At 61.5% G+C, this 22,208-nt stretch overlaps 1 protein-coding gene and 1 long non-coding RNA gene across 3 annotated transcripts in view; one reads left to right on the top strand and one right to left on the bottom strand.

Moving 5' to 3' along the window:
* The first annotated feature begins 1,103 nt into the window (after window positions 1-1,103).
* The window catches only part of Ncs1 (neuronal calcium sensor 1), a 36,357-nt gene continuing 15,252 nt past the window's right edge, over window positions 1,104-22,208 (top strand). The window contains exons 1-2 of one of the 2 annotated variants that reach the window (XR_010045978.1): window positions 1,104-1,468; window positions 16,263-16,287. Coding sequence is in view for 1 of the 2 variants with exons in the window: in XM_063244251.1 (XP_063100321.1) it covers window positions 1,405-1,468; window positions 16,263-16,287 (89 nt within the window). In the remaining variant the exon portion in view is untranslated. The remainder of the gene's footprint in view (window positions 1,469-16,262; window positions 16,288-22,208) is intronic. The other variant, XM_063244251.1, reaches the window with a different exon arrangement.
* On the bottom strand, window positions 9,589-13,167 carry LOC134474998 (uncharacterized). Its single transcript, XR_010045979.1, has 4 exons — window positions 13,068-13,167; window positions 12,911-12,975; window positions 12,297-12,835; window positions 9,589-10,790 (listed from the first exon to the last, which is right to left on the bottom strand). It is a non-coding gene; the product is annotated as an uncharacterized LOC134474998 (long non-coding RNA).

Genomic DNA, 22,208 nt, shown 5'->3' with positions numbered 1-22,208 from the left:
TCGCTTATGGCTCACACAGCCCTGTGAGGCAGGACTTGGTTGCTGCCCCAGGGGCCCTGCCACCCAGCGGGCATGCAGCAGGCATCTGCAAAGCTCTGGGGACTCCCGAGTCCCTGGCTGGTGCCTCTGTGTCTGCTTCCCCAAGGCTCTTTCCCAGCCTGTGTCGTGTCTGTCACCAGTGTGACTGTCTGATTGCATTGGTGGGACAGGCTGGGGCAGATCTGAGAGTGCTGTGTTGGTGGCCCTGGTGTCTGTCACTTGGTGTGAACCCAGCAAGAGGAAACTCAGAATGACACCAGGGTTAGACAGCCTGAGCTGCAGTCACACCCGCCAGGTCCTGGTCCTCATGTCTCAGCTGGGCAGGAGCCAGGCCTCGGTAGGAAGAGGGTGCCTGGGGGTGAAGGGTGGCATCGCCTCCCAGAGTTCTCTGGCCTTTGTCCTGGGCTTCCTGAGAAATGGGGACCCCCAGACTCCGCCCATGCCTCATCCTTTGGCTGGAGCCAGGGCCGCTCCATCTGCGCCAGGCTCCCGCCCTGTCCATCGTTTGTCACCCTTCCTCCATGCCCCTCATTCACAAGGGGCCTGACCCCCTGCACGGTCCAGAAGATACCAAAGCAGCCCTGACCTGTCAGCCCTGGTGCTGGCGGCAGAGCCCGGCTCCTGGGCAGAGGCCTTAGTACCCTGTCCCTTCTCTCCAGGCTCAGTCACCCCAGCAGGGCCTGGACTCTGTGCATCCAGGGATGAGGTGGCACATCCCGGGGGTCAACCTGGCACCCTTGCTCTGCTTGGGCTTGGAGGTCAGGGTCCCCAGGCCTCCGGTAGGTGTCTCCTGTGGTGACCAGTGTGGGCCCTGCCCTGCTGTTGCAGGCCCATGTGGAATGAATGAATGAATGACCGTTCAGAGCCTGGGACTCCCTCTGTTCAGTCCCCAGGGGGCTCGGTGGGCAGAGGGGGTGCGGGGCCGCTCCTTCCCGCCCCTCCACAACGTCTGCTCCCGCCCGGGGACGCAGGACTTGGGGGCGCTGGGCGCAGGGGGTGGCGCCCGCGCTGAGTGGCGGCTGCGGGTCCGGCCCCGGCGGCGCGGGGGAGCGGCGGAGGGAGGGAGAGCGAGGGAGGCGGGGTGCGCAGGGCGGCGGCGCAGCAGCGAGCGTGTGCCGCGCGGCCCAGTAACCAGGGACGACCGCGCAGCCCGCGCACCCCGGCCTCCCCACGCCTCGCGCCCTGCGCCCGGGCGCCCCGGCCAGGCCTGTCGCGGGGTGCAGAGGAGCACGCCGAGCCCCGGCCCCGGCGGCGCGCTCACGGCGCAGACAAAGGCGCGGCCCCGGCCCGGCCCAGCCCGGCCCAACCGCTCCCGGGGGGCGCCCTGACCAGCCAGGCCCGGGGGCGGGGGCGCGGCCGCCGAGGATGGGGAAATCCAACAGCAAGTTGAAGCCCGAAGTTGTGGAGGAGCTGACCAGGAAAACGTACTGTGAGTCCGCGGGGTCCCCTACCCCGCCCCCCCCCCCCCACGGTCGCCGCAAACCCGCGCCCCCAACGCCGCTGCCGCCTCCACCTCCCGCATCCGTGCCCGCCTGGACCCCGAGGCGCGCCTCGCCCGCCCGCACCTGGCCCTATTGTTCTGCCCCCCTCCCCCCCAGCCCGGGCCCTCTGTCGCCTGTCACCGTGCGCGGGGCCACCCCCAGGCCATCCGCAGCGTCCTCCCCAAGAACCGTCCGGAGGGGCAGGGGGTGTGCGAGGGTGGGGGCGGGGGTCGGGAGGCGCCCCCGGGTGCGGTGACTAGGCCCTGGGTGATTCACGCATCACGCTGCTGCCGCTGCTGCAGGCGCTGCCAGCTCGCTTGTCGCCCCCTCCCTGGCCCGATCGCGTGTGGAGGGGCGGGAGACAGTGCTGTTGACAGCGACAAGAGGGGTCCTGTAGCCCCAGAGGTTGCCGCATTTCTAGGCTTAATGCACCTCCTTCCTCGGGGCTGTGGGTCACATGGGAAATGGGTTTGTTCTGCAGCACAGTCCGATCGGGTGGGTGCCACCATGGAACCCCGGGGGCATCCCCTGGAAGGAAGGCTGGCCTGCTTGGGACGTCGTCCTTCCCTCTGGGTCGCTTCTGTTGCCAACTTCACCCATCTTCGGAGCCCCGCAGCCTCTCCAGGGGTGGCCCGGCACACTGGGGGTTAATGCCATGGTCCTGAGAACCCATCTTTCCTCTGGGAAGGGGACAGGAGTGTGGGATGCATGGCTGTGGCTAGGGGACCCAGCCTGGCTGTTGGAATTGGACAGTGGCCCTGGGCTGGTTGGAGCCTAGAAGCTGCACCTGGGCCCCAGGATGGGCTCAGCCCCTAGCCCAACTCCTGGAGCCCTGGTGGGCAGCTAGGGCTGCTGCAGCCTGAGCTCCCTGCCCCCCACGCCGCTGGACTCCTGGGCACGTCCGCAGATCTGGCAGAGTCCATGCCCCGTGTCCAAGTGTGCTAGGAGCCAAGGCGGGGCTTTCTGGCTGGGCACTGGCACTGGTGGACGGGCGAACGAGGGAGTCACAGCCAGGAGTTGCCACCTCTGTCATCCCGGGTGTCTGGGTGGCCCTGTCTGGTCTGGGTTTGTGCTCTAGGGTGTTCTGGGCCCTTTCCTAAGCTCGACCCAGATGTGGTCTACAGCTGTCAGCAGGTAGGCTGCAGGTGGGACCCTCTGGCCCCCGGGGAGGGAGGGCGCCCTGGGCTGCTCCAAGGCTGGGGGTGCGGTGGCGAGGGCCATTGTGCACCGTGCCAGGCTGGGTGTCCTGGTTCTTGAGCCCTGTCAGTGTCCATGGACTCCGAGCTGGCTCTGTGCAGGGTGGGGAGTTGCTATCTGTGTCTCCAATGGGGAAACTGAGGCTGGGGGTGGGCAGAGAGGCAGGCCCAAGGCGCCACAGGTGTGCAGAACCCGCACGCAGATGCATCTGCCCCACAGCTGAGCCAGGGGGAGACCTCAGAGCTCATGCCAGGGGCTCCCCGGTGTCCCCCTTCTGCCCTGTCCCCTTCCGGTTCCTGCTTTAAATCCACAATGACTGGCTCTGAATGCAGAGGGACCTGGGGAGAGGCCCTTGGGCCTGGCCTCCCCTGGGCGGACCTGTCAACTAGGCAGAGGTTGGGCCAGCCAGCTGGGTGAGGACCGGCTCCAGGCGCCGGGCTGGACTATTTTTAAAGCCTGTGCGGGGCTGGCACAGTTCTGGCCAGGCAGAGGGGTAGCCCGGGCCCCATTCCTCTGCCTTACAAGGAGTGGGCACACCTTGACCCGACTGTGTCCCTGCTGATGCCACCTCCTCAGGACACTGCCCTGGAGGCTGGCTGCTGCCCACTCACCTGCTGGCACTTAGGGCTGCGCCCGTTTGCTGAATGAAAGGTCTCCCAGCAGGATGTACAGGGAAGGTCTGTCCCAGTCCCAGTCAGGCTTCCAGGTGGCCTTCCTTCTGGCGGGCAGTGGTGCCACCTGCCTTTTGTTCTGGGGAATCTGCAGGCAGGGTCAAGGACTTTCAAATGTCCCTGTGTCCTGGAGAACTTGTTACAAGCTCCGAGGTGCCTAGTTTTCTCTTGTGGCCAGATTGCCAAGCCTTTAGGTTGGGGCCAGACCCCAGGAATAATCTTTATCGTTTGCTTTGAGACAGGGGTCTTGCCATGTGGTCCAGGCTGGCACATGACCCTCCTGCCTCAGTCCCTTGGGTGCTGGCCTTATAGGCTGTACCGCTACACTGGGCAGGGGTTTGGATCCGTGACAAGAGTCTGTCGTCCAGACCTCGTTTCGTGGAGGACCCAGAGCTGTGACAGATGCTGGGGGGTCCTAAGTCATCTCAGGCACAGCTGGGTACAGGGCCAGGAGGGTGCAGGAGGGACTCCAGATGTCTATGCCTGAGTGGACACTGGTGCTGTCCTCACTGGTGAGTCTGTGTGAGGAAGCCAGGGAAGGCCGGGGGCAGCTGCGTGGCCTTTCCGGGACACACGTGGAGTCCGCCTGTCTGGATCCCTCCTCTTTGAGCTGAACACCCCAGAGCAGACGGTCCTTTTCTTTTCTCCTTTGCAGACAAGATTAAAACATGAGTTAGTGCCCAGTACCCCGCTCCCTGGGGCCTGATGCAGCCCCTAACCCTGGACAGCAGCTGGGCAACAGCAGGGGCAGGCGGAGGAGCAGGGACCCCCTCCTGCCCCCAGCTTGCTGGGGCTTGCGGTCAGCATGGCCAGGTTTCTTTGCAGCCTGGCTTGCTCTGTCTCTTGTAGCTTAGAGGGAGGCTGTGGTACCCGTGTGCCCAGGCTGGGGGATGGGCCAGGCCCTCTCCCCGTGGGAGCCTCAGTTTCCCCATCTGAAAAATAGGCGTGCCAAGCTGGGGGTGTGAGCAGTCAGTGGAATACTGCATGTGCAGCTTTGGGCCTGGTGTGTACAGTGGTGGTCAGAGGCCAGTGGTCCTGGCTGACACAGTGACATTGCTTTGCTGTGTTGTTTGGGCTGTGCTTTGTCCCTATCTGAGTGAGGTCCATGAAGGACCCCACCAGGCCTCAGCCTCAGCCTCCCTGGACTGGGCTGTTCCTGCTAGGTGGCAAGCAGTCCCCCGGGATGCTTCTGTCCAGGACTCAGGGAGGTCACTTCCTCTTTGTCACCCTTGGTCAGCCCTGGCTATGTGTTGACCTTGCCGCCAACCTCAGGTCACTTCTGCCACCGCCTAGGATGGTGCCTGGCTTGCAGCGGCCATGAGGGAGCAGCTGATTCCCAGGGCAGCAGGGGCAGGGGGCAGAGGACTGGGGGTCTCTCAGTGCGGGGCTGTCCCCAGATCCACTTGGGCCCTTCCTATGGGAGAAAGACTTCTTTGACCAGTAAACTGCACTGGGCCCTGTGGCCTGGCAGACATGAGCTGCTCAGGAGCCGAAAGACCCCAGGGAGGGAGGCCTTCAGGGCCCAGCAGAACAGGTCCTTCTGCCAGACCTGTGACCCTGGGCAAGTTGCTCACTGTCTCTGGGGACCCAAAAGCTCACTGCTGGGCTGGTGTCTGCCGTGCAACCCCAGGCAACCCCAGGGATCCACAGCGGGCTGGCCGAGTGGGGCTGGCGGATGGGCCCGCAGGCTGCAGGCTCCCTGGGAGGATGAGCCTTGGGCTGTCCCCGGGCTCCAGCACTGTCCTGCATCTTCCTCTAGAAGCCTGGCTACATGGGAGGCCTCGGGGTCTGAGGGAATTGCGGGCAGCAGGAGGCTTTTTATGTTTTTTGGGGAATGGACCCCGAGGCCTCACAGGCTAAGCGAGCACTCTATTACAGAGCTACATCTCAGTTCTCCAGTCCTCATTCTGAGACAGGCTCTCACTAAACTGCCCAGGCTAAACTGGACCTTGTGATCTTCCTGTCTCAGCTTCCCAGAATGCTGGGATTATAGGCCTGTGCCACCAGGCCACAGTAGTAGGCGGGTCGGGCATAGTGCATGGATCCAAGGGACCTCTCAGCCTCTCAGTGCATGGATCCAAGGGACCTCTCAGCTTCTCAGGCAGCCATCTGCCCCACCGGTGGGACTCTCTGGTCAGCCATTGAGCCCAGCTCCTCCCCATAACCCGTGTCTGCTCTGTGCCACCCTGGTTCAGCTGCCAGGCTTCCCTGGTCTTGGAATGAATCCAGCTGCGAAGTGTGGGCCGTGGGGCACAAGGCTGGGAAAAGGCTGGGCCTTGTTGCCTGCAGGGGGCCCACAAAGGAATCTGGCTGTTCCCAGATGGGCCCTGTGTTCTGGAGGGGGGCGGCCGGCCCCACCAACTGACTTCCCTGGCTCTTGGCAAGGATTCAAAGAGCAGAACGGGGGCAGCTTGGAGCCTACAGTAGTCACAGTAAGGGACCCTGGGGTGACAGGAAGGACAGATTACAGATGTCTAGGAGGAAGGTTTCATTATCTTGTAAATTTGGGATTATCTATTTTTTATTTTCTAGCTTTTAAAAATCTAAAAGGAATGTCTGTCCTTCTCAGCAACCATTCTTTTAAAAAACATTTTTTTAAAAGTGGTGCCTCACAGGAATGCCATTTTTTTGTTTTTGTTGTGTTGTGTTTTGTTTTGGTTCTTCTGAGATGGGGTCACACTGTGTGACCCAGGCTGCCCTCAAACTCACAGCAACCCTCCTGCCTCAGCCTCCCGAGCACTGGCCATTGCCACACCCAGCTACGACATATTTTACTGACCGCCTGATTGTTGGACAACCAGGTTTCTTCTTCCCCTCAACAGTGCTGTAGTGGACATCTCTGCACGCACTTCTCCTTAAAGACAAGAAACCAAAAAAGGGGTTGTGGAGTTAAAAGCCGGGCACCTTTTAAAAGGCTTTTTTTTTTTAAAGGCTTTTGATTAAAAATTGTAGGCTGGGGACTGGGGATTTAGCTCAACAGCATAAGCGCCTGCCTTGCAAGCAGGCAGTCTTGAGTTCGATCCCTGGTACCGATAAAAACGAAAAAGATGAAGAAAAAAAAAAATTGTAGATTGCCCTTTAGAAGGATGCCCAGCCATCGTGGGAGGGGGCCCACTGGGCTGTGTTCCTGTCGGCCCTGGGCCTCCATCCATGCTGGCTTTATGGTCACCGGCATCGGGGCAGAGGCAGAAACGGTCACAAGCTCACCCTGGCATCGCAGCGCTGGGCTGGGGGGTAACACGTGGGCACTTAACAGTCAGGGCAGTGAGGCCCACAGTGCAACGTGTGTCCTCCGGGTCACAAAGAAGGCAGGTGGTGGGGACCAGGACCACAACACCCATGGGCGCCGCGCCTGTGCTGCAAGGTTTCCTTGGGGTACAGATGGGGTGCCCCCTACTGTTCAGAGCCGAGGTTAGGCACCTGCTCTTCCTCTGTGGGCCCTGAGTCGAGGAGACTGGTGGTCAGTGCCGTCCGGGGTAGGATAGACTCACAGCCGGGAGGTCAGATCGCCAGGGTGGGTCTAGGGTTAGTGCTCACAGTGGGCTCTGCCTGCTCAGGCTCTGTGACCCTGAGGAGCTGGGGGACCTTGCATGAGACGGGCTGGACAGCAAGGCCTTCCTGCAGGCAGGCTCGGGGACTGGCACTTAGTAAGCGCTTACTAAACACTTTCCCAGAAAGGCAGCCATGTCTTGGGGCAGGAGTCCTTGGCCACTCTGCTGGCCTCATCTGGGAGTGTGGCCATGGGTGACCTCTACATTCCTCTGCCAGTCTGTCTTGTGAGCTTCCTGTGTCCACTCCTGGCCAGAAGGGCCAGCTTCAGAAAACTGGGCTTGTAAATCTTTTTTAAAAAACTGGGCTTGTAAATTTTTTTTTTGTCTGAGCCAGGGTCTTGCTCTGTAGCCCAAGCTGGCCTCAAATTTACAGCGACCCTCGAGCCTCAGCCTCCTGAGTGCTGGGATGCCAGGAGTGTGCCACCACACCCTGCTGGGCTTCTAATCTGTGTGCTCCTGGGGCAGCAGCCTCCAGGGCTTCAGTCTCAATGCTGGTGGCCGTCTCGGTGACGGTGATTCTGCAGTCACCAGTCTCCTCCGGAATTCCATGTGCCACCTCTCACCCAGACCCCCCCCCCCCCCGCCCTGTGTTGACAGCCTTGGTCACCACCTCCTGGGAGCCCCCGTGTGACCCCGTCTTACAGATAAGGCCTGTGAGGCTGGTGAGTGGTGCCATCGGGTTGGAGTCCTGTCCTAATAACCCTGGAACCTGCACCTTGAACCCCAGGACCTGGGGCAGGGTCTACATTGGCAGCTGCCAGGAGGCTCCGTGGAGGTGCCAGCGATCGTGGGTGTCGCCGGCAGAGTGGGCGTTGCGGGTCACATGTGTAAGCCCGGACTCACGTGTGCACGCTGTGAGCTAGAGGGACGGGGTCACGGCGCGGGTCAGGAGTGGGCGAGCCTGTGCGAGCGCGCATGCGTGAATGGTGGTTAGTGTAGCGGTTCCTGGAGAGGAGCAAGGGCGGGAGACACGGCCGGCCAGGCTGGAACTGGAACCGGTTCAGAGGGGCGGGGCTCGGTGGCTGACTCTGGGATAGGCGATGCAGCTACCACTTCTCTGTCTCCACCTGCTGTGGCTGAGGTGGGTCCTGGGAACCCGACTGGCCACGGGCATCGGGAGGAGCGACGGCATCCAGGAGCACGGTTACCAAGTTCTCGGGGCTGGGAGTACAGCTGTGCCCATGCTTCAGACAGGGAAAAAGCAGCTTAGACATTTCCAGGCCTGGGCCAGTCTCCTGGCCAGTCAATGGCTAGCCTGGGGCTCAGGCCCTCCCACCATGAGCCTTACTTAGAGTTGCCCCTGTGGAGGTAGTGAGCTCCCATCGCTGGAGGCATCCAAGGCACTGATGGAGCATCAGACACTGCCTGGTCCCTGGGCTGAGTGTGGGGTAGAGCAGAAGGTAGGATCGGAACAGCCGGGAACGCTGCTTCCAGATGTTTTGTCTCCCGGAAGCATTTGGGGGAGACTTCTGCCTTGGCTTCCTTCGGGGGAAGGAGGCGGGGCTGAGGCAGTGGGGGAGAGTGGCTGCCTGGGAAAGCGTGGGACGTGTGTGAGGCAGCTATGACCAGATGCTAGAGGAAATCCCACAGAGAAGAGGCTTATTCTGGCTCAGGGTTTGAGCTGGTGGTCAGGTGCAGTGGAAGGGCCAGGCGGAGGGAGCTGCACTGGCCACGGCCGACCGGAAGCAGTGGGTCAGGGGAGGAGCCTGGGAGAGACCCCGCCCCGCCCCATCGGCAAGACCACGCCCACAAGACACGCCTCTTCCAGCCATGCCCCGCCCTCTACTCCTGCAAGCCTACATGGCCAGGAGGCCATGACCGGGGAACCGGGGAGCGTGTGGGCCGTGCTCCCTGTTCCCCGCCCCTATGCAGTCTCCTTTTGGGCTCCATCCGTCTCCTCGGAGGCCCCCAGTGCTGGTCGGGTGCAGCGATGGGTCCATGTCATGTCGCAGGCCTCCCGCAGTGAGCCTGGGCAGCGGCTCCATTTCACAGCACTGGCACTGGCCCTGCTCTTTTTTTTTCCTCCGTCTTTTAGAGACAGGGTCTCACTGTGCAGTTCAGGCAGGCCTTGGGCTCACTTTGTAGACCAGGCTGGCCTCGAACTTGCAATGTTCATCCTGCCTCAGCCTCCCAGTGCTGGGATGACAGGCATGCGCCACCATGTCCAGCTACTGGCTCTTGGGATGCCTGCAGCTGGGCCCGGGAGGGGAGGCGCACCATGGGTCCCCCTGAGCAGGTGTGGCTGCCACCACCCCGCACATGCCAGGCGCCTGGAAGAGGCTGAGACCACGTGGCTGCAAAGACACGGGATGGAGGGGACCCAGGTGACCTCCTGTCATGGCCTCTGGCCCAGTGCTCGGCCCCCAGCTGCGGTGTGTGCGCCTCTGCCCGGCTCCCGCGGGCGGCGCGGGAGGAATGCAGCTCTGAGGAATGTTTAACCGGCAGAAATAGCTCCTAGCTCCCAGCTCTTTCCGACCGGGCCGCGGCTCCAGAGCGCCTGCGCGGGGAGGAGGGGGAGGCCGTGCTCTTCCAGTCTCCTCCAGTCTTTGGGGGACTGGAAGTAGCCGCTTTTCTTTCTTTCTTGGTCCCGAAGCTGCCGTGGGGACCAGAAAGAGCTTGGGGTTTGGAGCCAGACCCCTGTGTGACCGCATCCCGGCCGGAACCTCTACTTTCTTCCTGCAGTGGAGGGGAGGGTGTGAGGAGGGAGAGTGTGAGGCCGGATGTCTGGCCAGCTGGTGTGGGCAGCTCAGGCTCATAGCCCCTCCAGGCCTGGATTCAAATACAGCTCCTGTGCTTATTAAGGCCGGATCCTTGGCCATTCCTTTTCCCACCGAGGCTCCCTTAGCCCATCTGTGAAATGGGCAGATGGTATCGAGGTTCGGGGAAAACATTGACAAAAGGTCCCCACCCATCCCAGGCTTCGAATCAGCCCTCTGCCTGGTAGCTTCCTAAGTGGACCTGGAAAACAGTCTTAGGGCCTGGATGCCAGGGTGAGTGGGTGACCTCTAAAGTGGGCCTCTGGCTGAACAGAGGCTGCTTATAGTCCAGCCCTTTCATGTACCCTTTCAGGGTCCCCCCCCCCGCGACCCTGAGTGGGACCCTCCTCTTTGCACACACATGGCTTTTAACTCCCATCTTCCGCTGGGCATGAGGGCTCTAAGGCAGAGGCTGTCTCTCCTTTCATGGCTCCCAGGCTCTGCCTGCCCGGGACTTGCAGGAATGAATGAAAACAGACACCCAAAACAGTGAGCTGGTGAACCGGTGGTTTCCTGCCGTGCACTTTGGGCCTTCGCTTTCTGGTCCCTCGGGGACGGGGGCTGGGGCGCCGTGGGCCTCCGTGGGGACCCCATTCCCCTCTTCATTCAGGGGCAGGAGAAGGCGGGGCCTAGCTCTCGCCCCGAGCCTGCGCTGTGGGAGCCGAGCGCGGCTGGTTCCTGGCAGCTATTTTCGGTGCGGCGGGGGAAGTGAGCTATTCTCCGTTGGAGAGCCCGGGGCGCGTGCTCCGGGCTCACGGTCTCTCAGCGTCTCACTTTTTTTTTTTTTTTTTTTTTTGGTGCGCTGTTTAATTAACAGAGAGCAGCGTCCCGGCCCCGCACTCGGAGCCGGGGCGGCCTCTGGCAGGGTTCGGGGACACCGTGCGGGGGCTGGGGCGAAGTCCTGGCCTGTCCTGACCCCCACCATCTGCTGCAGGCGCCCCACCTGGGGCCCTGTTCCCTGCATTCATAGCGCTCTGGGAGCACCCTGAGGGCTTTCAGATGGGCTCAGCTGACACCTGCGGGTACAGTGGCCGGGATTTCCTGAGACTGCGGTTTAGAGGGCGCCAGAGTTTGAGCCAAACCTGGCAGCTGGACCTAGGGAAGAATGGGAGATAAGAAATCAGTTAGAGGCTGAGGCAGGAGAGTTTTGGGGGAAGCTGGGTGTTTCGACAAAAGGAATGGTATCTTCCAGGTATTCAGGCTGGTCCACCCTGAGGGACATGGTGGTGCAGGCGGTGGTTGTTGGGGCACAGGCCATGCCCATCTCCACTCCAGCAGACCTGGAGCCGATCCTCTTGCCTCAGCCTCCCAAGTGCTGGGGTCCTAGTGTATGCTGCCCGGCTGGCATCCGACTTACCTCCTGCCTCCTCAGGCCCATGGTGACAGCCTGCCCTCTGCCCAGCCAGCCCTGGATCCCCCATACCCTCAGGACCCACAGGATGGAGTCCAGCCACGCCTCCACCCTTGGCTCTTAAAGGGCCAGAGCTGGAACCTGCACTGCCAGCTGGGCTGTTGGGGCTGCCTGGGTTCTGGCCTTGCACCCTGGAGTCCTACCCAGGGGGCTGTCTGCCCTGGGCAGCTCCAGGCAGGACCTTGGTGTCTGTCTGTCTTGTCTGGGCTGATGCTAGGTTGCTTAAGGGGCCAACTCTGCTTCCCGGGGTCTCTTCTTCACCCCTCAGCTCCCTTCCCTGCCCCATTGGTGTCCTTGCCCCATGGGCTGGGACAGCAGGGCCTGTGACTGAGCTGGGTGATGGTGACAGCGGTGGTCCAGTATCTGCTCCCTTCAGGGTTGCAGGCAGGAGGAAGGGAGCAGGAGGGAGTGGCCCTGCCTGGCCTGCCCTCGGGCACCTCATGGCCAGCACCCTGCCTTGCTTCTGCCCAATGTGACACCCTTGTGGGCACTGCTTGGATCTCGGCGTCCCCTCTGGGTGAAGCCTGGCGTTGGTACAGTGTGGTGGCCGGAGGGGCCTTGGACTCACTGCGGAGCCCAGGCTGGCCTCAAACTCACGGGGATCCTCCTGCCTCGGCCTCCTGAGTCGCTGGGATGCAGGCCTCTGCTTTTGCACCCAGCTTTTGGTGGTAATTCTCATTCTTTCTGGTGAGGTGCCTCTCTTTGGAGCCTCAGTTTCTCCATCATGGAAATGGGCTGTTGAACCCCTGCACCATTGCACAAGGCCTGAGGGGGCACAGAAAGCTCAGTTCGTGCAATGTTTGGGGCTCCGGAGGATCCCAAGCGGCTGAGAAGAAAATGACCGGGGGTGGCTCACACCTGCCATCCCAGCTGTTGGGAGGCTGAGGCAGGAGGATTGCAAGTGTGAGGCCTGCCTGGGTAATTTAGACTTGGTAATTTAAAACTTTAAAAAGGGGGCTGGGGATTTAGCTCAGCAGCATAAGCGCCTGCCTTGCAACTGTTGGTCATGGTACCGATGAAAATGAAAAAGACAAAAAAAAAAAAAAAAAAAAAAAAAAAAACTTTAAAAAGGGGCCAGAGTAGCAGAGCATGCGTCACATGCGTCACACCCTGGTTCCATCCCTGGCACCACAAATAACACGAAGACAATTGGAATTGGGGTTTTGGGGGCTCCAAGCTGTCCTTCTCACCTGAGCAATGGCTCCTCCCTGGCAGCAGCAGGAAGCTTCCCGTCTCAGCTTCCCATCCAAAGGCATCGAGACCCCTGATGTCCTGTCTTCACACTGCTCTCGTCACCTGCATTGGCACTGCCGCTCCTGCTGCCCTGTGCCCAGCTCTGCTTGTCCCCTCCTGCAGCCCCACACGGGGAAGGGGGACCCCAGCTTCCCTGGTAGCCTCTGCCCGGGGCTCCTCCCAGTGATCCCCAACCACACCCTGTACTTCTGAGACTGGACTGGGGACAGTATGGTGCATTGCCCCCCCTTTCCTGGGGGAGCTCTGCTCTGGGCACCCCAAGGAGGGTGAGGAGATATCCCTTCAAGAAGTAGGACTCCACTAACCTTTGACCCCAACCTAGAATGTGGGGTAGGGCACAGCTGGCCACATGGGGAGGTGTTGATACCTGGTGAGGGCTGAGAAGAGAGGTGCGGGAGCCTGGGATGAGGGGAGCAGAGCGTAGACCCCAGGAGACTGCATGGGGAGCATGGAGGCTGTTCTGCTGGCTGCCTGGCTGGAGGGAGGACACAGAGGTCAGGACCATCTGGAGGAACTGGACTGTCGGGATTTGCTGGGTGTGGTGACCCACCTGTCTTTCTCGGCACTCAGGAGGCTGAGGCAGGAGTCTGACCATGAATTGGAGGCCAGGCTGGTCTACAGAGCAAGATCTTGTCTCAGAATAAATAAGATAAAGTTAGAGGGGTCAGTGATAGCCAGGCCCCCACTTTCTCCTGGGGCCCCCGTACCAATGCCTGGGCTGCCCAGGGTGGGCGGCTGCCGGAGTCAGTCCTCACAATTTCGTCTGTCCACTTCTCAGTAGCCCAGCAAATAGCCGGGCGTGGTGGCTCACACCTGTAATCCCAGCACTCAGGAGGCTGAGGTGGGAGGATTGTTGTGAGTTGGAGACCAGCCTGGGCTACAAAGTGAGCTCAAGGCCAGCCTGAACTGCATGGGGAGATCCCCCCCCCCACCAAAAAAAAAGAGCCTAGCCAAGCGTGGTGACCTGGCCACCTGCTTGTGATCTCAGCTCCTAGGGAATCTGAGGCAGGAGGGTGGTGAGTTCAAGGATTGCCTAGGCAGTGTAGCAGGTTCCCGTCTCAAAATCCCAGGGAAGACCTGGCGTGGGGTGCAGCTTGGTGGGCGAGTGCTTGCCCGGCAGGTGTGGGGCACTGCAGAAAGAAAAGCACCACCTAGTGTGGTGGCGCTCACCCGGCAGTGCGGCCCTGGGAGGCTGAAGCAGGGGGGGTCACACGCTTCTGCCTGCCTGGGCGGTTCAGTAATCCTGTCCCCAACATACAGGGAAGAGCCGGGGCTGGATTCTGTCAGTACTGGAAAAAGGCCCCCCAGAACCCCTGTACTCTGACCTAGGGGTGATGGCTCCTAGGCTCAGAGAGGTTAAGTGACTTGCTCGGAAGAACCCAGCCTGCTGGCTGCAGCAGCCTGAGACCCGCTCCGCCCTGCCCTTGTCTGCCCACCTTGGCCTCTGTCCTGGTGCTGTGAGGTGGGGCCACAGCCGGGCGCCGCGGTGTGGGGGGAGGGCAGGTGCTGGAGGTAGGGTGAGAATCCAGCGCTGGGGTTCTAGTCCCCTAGTGGCTGCTGATGGGACCAGAACCCGTAGGTTTTGTTCTCTGGGTCTCCCAAGCCGGCCACTGGTCGGTCCATCGTGAGACCGGGGCTATGTGGATTCGGGGTGCTGGGGACTTTGTCCACGGCCCCCACCCCTAGGCCGGACAGCACAGGGAGCCCAGCGTCCTCGCTCCTCGATCCTTGCCGTGGGGCCTCCTCGTGGTCTCCGCACGCCCCCTCCCAGCCCCCCTCGGTCATCCTCCACTGGGGGCGGGCTGGGGTCACCGGCCACCGAGGGGAGAAGACGGGGTCATCGGAGAAGCGGGAGCCCCATCTGGGGGTGACTGCAGGAGCCCGGGGGGCAGCTGTGCCGGGCCTGGGCCCTGAGCGGCTGGGAGCCCGGAGGAGGAGGAGGAGGGGGAAGGTTGGATGGGGAGGAGGGGGAGGGGCGGCCGGCAGGCCTTGTTAATTTCACACTTGGCTGCGGCTGGAGCGACAGGTGGGGGATGGGAGGCGCGCAGCCGCCAAGGTCATTGCCGCACCTGGGCCGGGGAGCCGCGGGGAGGCTGGGACTCCTCTTCCGGTGCCTGTGGTGACGCTGGTCCTGGGCAGGGGCAGGACCCTGGCACAGTCGCCCACCTCCAGCGCTCCTGGCCACGCAGGTTGTGACCCAAAGAGGACCAGCACCCCGCCCCCGTGCCACAGCAGCCACAGCCCCCCCCGCAGCTCTGACGAATCCCAGTACAGGGCCCTCTAGTGTCGGACCCCACCCGGTCCGCCTGAACCCGCGGGGGTGCTCGCTGCCCGAGCCTCCCTCCCAGCCGGCTAGGGGGAGGATTGTGCGGCATGCCGGGTGTGTTCCCGATGTGATTGAGGCAGGAGGCTCACTCCGTGGATAGCGCGTCCTTCTCCGCGGGGTCTTGGCATTGCATTGTTTTGTAACTTGAGAGGCTGGCTGGACTAAGGTCACTCACCTATGGTTACATCTTTTGTTTGGTTTCATTTTTTGAGGCAGTTTTGCAGTGTAGGGCAGGTTGTCCTTGAACTCACTGTAGCCCAGGCTGGCTTGAAACTCCTGGAGATCCTTCTGCCTCAGCTTCCTACGTGCTGGGATGACCAGTATGCACTACCATGCCTGCCTGATTCATATTTATGGTCTATTAGAAAAACCCGGAGCGTCAGTCTCTGGTCCTATGAGGTACTTTAGTGCTCTGACTGACACTGGGTTAATCAAATCTCTCAGTCCCGGGAGCTCAGTCTTAGGCTCTGTTTCCTTCCTGGGACGTTGGGATCCCATCTGCCTGTGGGGTTCTTGTGAAGGTGCAGAGCAGTGAGCACATTCATTGCCCCACAAGCCCATTTTATAGATGAGGAAACCGAGGTTCAGAGAGGGAAGTGGTTTTCCTGAGGACACGCAGCTACTGAACTCAGGGCTGGGCCGGAGCCAGGTGGTCTGGGGCAGCCCCAGAGCCCGTGCCCCTGAGCTCCTTGCTGGGTCAATGTTAGTAGCAGAACCAGTGTTACTGTTTTTTGGGCCAGGGTCCCGCTGTGTCTCCCACGCTGCCTTGATCACACTGGATGACCCAGGCTGGCTTCATCCATCGCTGGCTTCCCTCCTGCTGCTGTGGGATCCTGGCCCAGCTCTCATAGGCCCTGCGTGTCCTGAGCTGTGACAGGTTTTGCAGTGTGGACTCCCCAAGTGTACGTGGCCCCCTCTCCCCCTAACCATTTGTTTATTGTGTGCCCCTTCACCCCTGAACCAATGTCCAGCTCGCCGGCTGCCTGGCTACCCCCAGGAGCTTCCGTACCTGCTGGGATTGAATTCTTAGGGACAGCTCTGTGTGGCAGGTACTGTTCTGCTAGCTTTACAAACAGGGAAACCGAGGCACAGGGAGCTCAGGGGCTTCCCCTTAGTTGCACAGAGGGGAGATGGTGGCCATGGAGGTGGCCATAGTCGGGTCAGGCTTGGCCCGGTGCTTTGTGGCCCGGCAGAGACTCGGCTTTGTCCATCTCGGGTTCAGTTCTCAGCTCCCGGCAAGATGTGGCTGGGCCCCTGGAACTGTGGGGGGAGGGCAGAATGGGGGCTGTGGGGCTGGGAGCTGCCCGGCTCAGCCTGGAACCCAGCAGCAGCCCAGGGCTGGGGAGCCAGCAGGGTCACAGACCCTCCCGTCCCAGGGAAGGGAACCCGGGAATCCAGGTGCTGCTGAGTGGCAGCGGGAGGACACGCAGTGCTCTTCATGCCAGGGTGCCTGGTGCAGAGGTCATACCTGGTACCAGTCTCCAGGGCTCGGGGTCCTGTTCCCCGGCCTGGGTGGGAGGAGGGGACACCAGGGCCACCAGCAAGCTAAAGGCCTCTCTTGTGTTTTCTCTTGCAGTTACCGAGAAGGAGGTGCAGCAGTGGTGAGTAGCTGCTGTCCCCAACCAGGGCCGGGGGTGGGGGCTCTGTGCCGGACATGGGTGCCTCCGGGTGCCTGTGACCGGGGGACGGTGCCCTTGGCCTCTGCTTTCAGAGCTGGTCGGGGTGGGGGCTTCCTCTTGTGGCCCCCAGGAGAAATCTCTGCCCCTCTCTGCCTCAGCTGCCTCTTTTGTAAAATGATCCTTCAGACCTGGTCAAGGTCGATTTCCTCTGGACACTGCCCAGGTCATCACGGAGGCTGCTGCCCAGTCACTGTGTTAAGAAGGTTCTGCGGTTGGATGGGTGAGCTCTGTGATGGATTAGTGATGCCTGCTCCTGGCAGGGGTGCAGGGTGGCTTGTGTGTCTCTGTGACTGGAGCAGTGGGGGAGACTGGTCTCCTCCTCCAGGGAGCCTTCCTAGATTTCAGCCCTCCCCACGCGTTGGGCAGCCATGGGGTCTTTGCCTGGCTTCTGTGAGGCCCCGCCCTGGGCCATGGGTGAGGTCATCACCCTCAGCTCCGTTATGTGGTTCCCAGACCCTGTTCAGGCCAGCACTGCTGGCCCCTCCAGCTGTGCTGCCTCCTCTCTTCCCCTTCCCCCTTCACATGGAGCTCCATCCCCATCCCTTTATGTTTGTCTGTCTGGCTGTCTTTCTTTCTTTCTGTACTGGGATTGTATTTCTTACTTTGAGACAGGGTCCCCTGTAAATCTCTTAAGTTGCCCAGGCTGACGTAGAACTTGTGATCCTCCTGCCTCAGCCTCCCAGTGTTGGGATTACAGGAATGCAGGGGATAGCCAAATTCCCAGTGCCCTTCCACCTTTACCCTCTGGCCAGCCTTAATTACTGTCCCTTGAACTTGCACTGTTCCTGGGTCCTCCTCCCTGTCTGCTCTGCCCCCCCCTCCAGCCCCTCCAGGAACCTCCCTCCTGGCAGGGTGGGGGGCCCTCTTACCTCCCGCTGACCTGAGGGATGGCCTGGGATGCTCAGTCCCTCTCTGCCTCCCCTAGCTGCCCTGCGTGCTTCTCACACTTCATCTGGTTGACTCCTGGGAGCCATGTGTCAGATGGGGAAACCGAGGCTAAGAGGTGGCCCCAGTCGGTGGGGTGATGTGAGGTGGGGAACCCCCAGACCTGGGCGGTTACCCCAATGTGGATATTTGAGTGACACGTGAAGGATGTAGCAGAGACTTCCTGGAGCCATGAGCAGGCCCAGCAGACCCCAAGGAGGCCTGGACACAGCGGGGCAGGGGTCAGTGTCGCTGGGAGGGCAGGCGGGGCGGTGCACACCGGTAATCCCAGTGCTGGAGAGACTGAGGCTGGAGGATGGCCAGGAGTTCAAGGGCTGACTGTGTCTCAAAAAACAACAAAAGAAAGCAAAACAAGACAGGTGCATGAGCTGCCTCCTCCTCACCGCGCCCAATAATGGGTAGGAGGAGAAGGTTCATTTGGTTCGTGGTTGGCATATTCAGTCAGTGATTAGCGGGCTCAAAGGCATGGCGGAGGGCTTGGCAGAGGAAGGTGCTCATGTCCTGGTAACCAGGAAGCAGAGGAACAAGGGAGGAGCTGGGGACAGGCATGTGCCTTCCAGGTCACATCTCCGTGACCTCTGTACCCGGGCCCTGGCTCCCCATGAGTCGATTTCCTTCCACAGTGCTGCCTCTAGCCACGTGAGCCCTGGGGAATCCTAGACCTAAACCCTAACGCGACCCACAGGCCCCCTCGGTAGTAACAGCAGCCTCCTTGCGGACTCTGTTCCCGCCTGGCCCTAGCAGACAACAGGAATGGATCACAGGTCACATGCGGGCGTCTATCTCCTCCAGCACCCTGGGCAGTTGTGACCACGGCTGGCAAACCTGGTCATTGTCCCTTGGCTGGCCTGAGCCTCACGCCAGGGCCTGCGGGTTATAGGCTGGATCCTCAGGTCTCTCTCTGTCCCCTTTGCTCCTCTCATGGGAGACAAACCGGACAGTGGTTGGCCATCCTGGCAGCCCGCTGGCAGCCTCTCCGGTGGGACAGTTGGGTTCCTGAGCCTAGCCATGGGCGGCTGACACAGCAGGGGTCCCGTGCCCTTTGGATGGTGTTGGGGTTTCCTGTGGGTACCCCAGGAAGAGCTTCTGCGAGTAGAAAGGGCTGGAGGGTGGTCTCCATGTTAGAGTGCATTGGTGGCCCCAGGGTGCTGGGCGGTGGGACCGCAGATTGTGGGTCCTTTTGACCATCTTGTATTTTCTGTTTTCCAAATTCCCTTTCTTGGGTAATAACCAGACTTCTTAGCAGAAGGAGTAAGCAGAGGGTGGCATCGGAAGGGATCCTGAGGCATCTGGGCAACACCCACCGGCCCATCCCTCGCAAGGGAGGGCAACAGAGAGCAGGAGGCTGTTTCCCTAGTGCCCTCCCCAGCCTGTCCCTGGAGCAGTGCCCTGCGGTGTGAAGTCCCAGGAGTGAGCCCATTGTGCAGATGGGACAAGGAGAGGCCGGGAGAGGGAGCCATGGCCCTCTGGGCTGCATAGCTCACTGTGTGGTGTGGGGTTTGCGTCCTCCTCCTCTCCCTCCTCCTTGCTGGCTTCTGGCTCAGGGGAACCCACAGAGCTGAAGTCCTGGGGGGCAAATGGAGGAGGCTTCCTGCAGGGAGTTTGGGGAGGGAAGTGGGGGAGGGATGGTGGGGACCCATCGGCCACTGCCTTGCCCTCCTGGGAGGTCCCTTCCCCAAGGCCTGCCAGCTGTCCCCACCCGATGCAGCTGCCGCATTGTCCTTGACGGTAGGCCAGGAGCCGAGTGCTGTGGAGAGCAGCGAGTTCCAAGGTCTCGGCAGCTTGTGGGGCACCAAGTGGGCGGTGTTAGGGCTGCACAGGAATGGGTCCCTGGTGTCTGCTCCGGCACACACGTTCATTCTGTCCCTGCTCGGTGCCTGCTGTGTACTGGGCTAGTGCTGGCTGCTGGGGCATTGGTGCGGTGTGGGTGGCAGTCTCCCTGGGGGTGCGGATGGTCAGCCCGGCTAGGCCTGCAGGGGGCTGGGGGAGGCGGGAGCGGCACAGGCACCCAGCCCTGGAGTTTTCACTGAGGCTAGGCTTCTCTTCCCGCCCCTGGCAGTGGTAGTGAAGGGTCAGTGGGTGGCTATCCTGCTGGGCTTTCCCGCCCTCTCCCCAAGGCGTCTCTCCACGTCTCTGCTGTTGGTGCAGCCCTGGGCCTGCAGCACCTCCCAAGGGGCGGTCCCAGTACCTTTCTCCCTTCCCACAATGCCTGGCAGGGGCGTCATGATGACCATAACGAGGGGACCCCACCTGGCTGTGCCCTTTCGCTGCACACTTGAAGCATTGGTTTGAAGTTGGGGCCTGCATGGAACACTCCGGGCCCCTCGGTCCGCTAGGGCCTGGAGATTCTGGGGCTGGGCCCAGACTTCAACCTGAACCCTGACCTGGTCACGCTGGGGTGCCAGGCCGCCCCTCGGGTCCTCTCTGCCCCTCTGATGGGCCCAACCTGAGCCAGCAGGGTGTGGAATGAAGCTGGAGGTGCTGGTGGCAGTCAGCCTCCCGGAACCCCCGGCCTGCTCCCCATAACACTGCTTCCGGCCATGTGACTGTAACATTGGCTGAGAACCGCCGAGGGCAGCGGAGCTGGACCGTCCCTGCCTCAATGGCCCAGGCAGGGCCTCAGGGACACAGTCTCAGCACCCTGGGAGACCCAAGCCCCGTCTGGGGACAGGGTGCCGAGTGTCCCCTGTCTGCGTGACCCAGACGGATGAGCAAGGACCAGGGGCAGAGCAGGCTGGGCAGAAGAAAGGGCCTTGGGAGGCCCCGAGCCAGCAGGGCCTCAGTTTCCCCATCGCCAAGGCAGGTGTCATGGTCCCCGCCTCCTGGGTCTGTTGGTGGCTAGAGGATAGGGACGCTGCCACGACTGTATAATTCACCATATAATAACGCAGAGGGCGGTCTGTCCCCAGACGTCAGGAGTGACAGGTAGGGCCATGTGCCGTGCGGGGCGCCTGGCAGGGTGTTGGCTGCTCGGGCAGAGGAGGGGCTGGCAGGCCGGGACCTGCCCCCCGCCAGGAGGAGCAGGAGTCTCATCTCTTGGCCACCCAGGATGAGGCACCAGGCACTGTGTGTGTCATAAGGTGCAGCTCCCGCTGAGGGAGGGGTGCGGCCGCTTTGGGGTGGCCCCTGTGCCAGCTTGGATGCCCAGCATGAATCTCTGAATTACAATGAGGCTGGAGTCTGCCAGGTGATTGGAGATCTGGGGCGGCCTGTGTAGGAGGAGGCTGGGGAGGCGCAGAGCGCCCCTTCCCTCTGCTGAAGCCCAGCCAGGCGCCCTCCACCGCTCTGGGTGAACAATGGGTTACATAATGTTTGGGTACAGCAGCTTTCCTGTGCTGTGCGGGGGTGGTGCAGCCCCACTTAGGGGGACAAGGGGGCTGGGAGGCTGCAGCTGGGATCCGAGCCCTGTTTCTTCTGCTGAGGACTTGCTGTGTGACCTTGGTCTGTTCCCGCCCCTTCTCTGGGCCTGCAGTGGCCCATCTGTACACACAGGTGTCTCCTTGCCTGCTCAGGAGCTCCCAGGCCCAAGCCTGGGTCTGTAGGCCGGTTGTCTCTGCCCCACCTGGCGGTTGACATGGATGCATTTTCTGGGCCCACATGGTGCAGGCTGCAGGCAGGACACACTGACATGGGGCATCCAGGGGCTTGAATTCCAGGGAGGGCACAGCCTGCTGGCAGATGTGATTAGCGTGGTGCCCACTGGGCACAGAGGACACCGTGGGGGCCCAGTTTGGTGTGGGGGCCTGGCTGGCTCCCTGGAGGAAGCAGCTGCTGAGTGGGTCATGGTGAGAGGGGGTTTGGTTCAGGTTGGCAGGCTGTGTGTCCAGGTGGTCATCATAGTGGACAGAGAGTGGGCTCAAACACCCAGTGCTACTTGACCAGTGGCAGTGAGCAGGGTAGGGGTTCCTGGAGGGGAAGTGACCAAGAGGAGCCGGGCATGGTGGTACGTGTCTGGGAGGCTGAGACAGGAGAATCATAAGTTCCAGCCCAGCCTGGCAGTTTATGGAGACCCTCTCTCAGCAATCAAAAATAAAAAGGGCAGGGGTGAAGCGCAGTGTGAATCCCCAGGGTAGCACACAAAGGGGGGAGACAGAGAGAGAGAGAGAGAGAGAGAGAGAGAGAGAACTCAGCAGGGTGGGAGGTCACCGACCCGACTTGCTGCTCAGTGAGGCAGGACCAGGACCTTCTGTCCAGGGGATGAGGAATTTGATTGGACATCACCTGAGTGAGCAGGAACCCGTCCACTGTGGGGCCGGGCAGGTTGGCGATGGGGCAGCCAGTGCTGCCAAGCGGAGAGGATGTCTCAGGAAGCCTGAGGACTGTGGGCTCGCTGGGCCTGCTGGAGGTGGTGGGGTGCAGTGTGGCCCCAGCCGGCTCCCCGAGGCTGCTCAGCACCCCGGTCCGCCTGCCCGGGAGACCACAGAACTGGCAGCAGGGCCAGGAGTCGCTGCCAAGCATCTTTTATCTTCATGGTCTTTAATAGCCTCTTAGATTCTCTCAAGTAAGGCAAACCACAGTGACAGAGAGGTTGGCAGGGCCACAAGAGCCAGACCAGATGGTGGCTCACGCATGTCTTCCCAGCACTTGGGAGCCGGAGGCAGGAGGGTTGCTGAGAGTTCAAGACTAGCCTGGGCTACTCCTGAGACCCAGTCTCAAAAAAACAAAACAAACAAATACCCTCCTGGCCTCCAGGGTCAGGGGGAGTCCTGGTGCTGGGCATGTCCCCACCTGTGCCCAGCCCATGCTGGCCTGGTGCCTTGGCGTCGTGGACCAGATCTCGTCCCTCAAACTACTCTTGTTGGCCCAGCAAAAGAAGCCCAGGTGGCAGCTTCAAGGGAAGGAGTTTGGGGCTGGGCTCCTCCTCCTGCAGCGGGAGGGGCAGCGCGGCTGTTCCCAGC

Source organism: Cavia porcellus, unplaced genomic scaffold, assembly GCF_034190915.1.
Source record: "Cavia porcellus strain 051 isolate PalLab524CR breed Dunkin Hartley unplaced genomic scaffold, mCavPor4.1 scaffold_49, whole genome shotgun sequence".
Lineage (NCBI taxonomy): Eukaryota > Metazoa > Chordata > Mammalia > Rodentia > Caviidae > Cavia > Cavia porcellus.
This window is presented reverse-complemented; position numbering and strand designations above follow the sequence as displayed.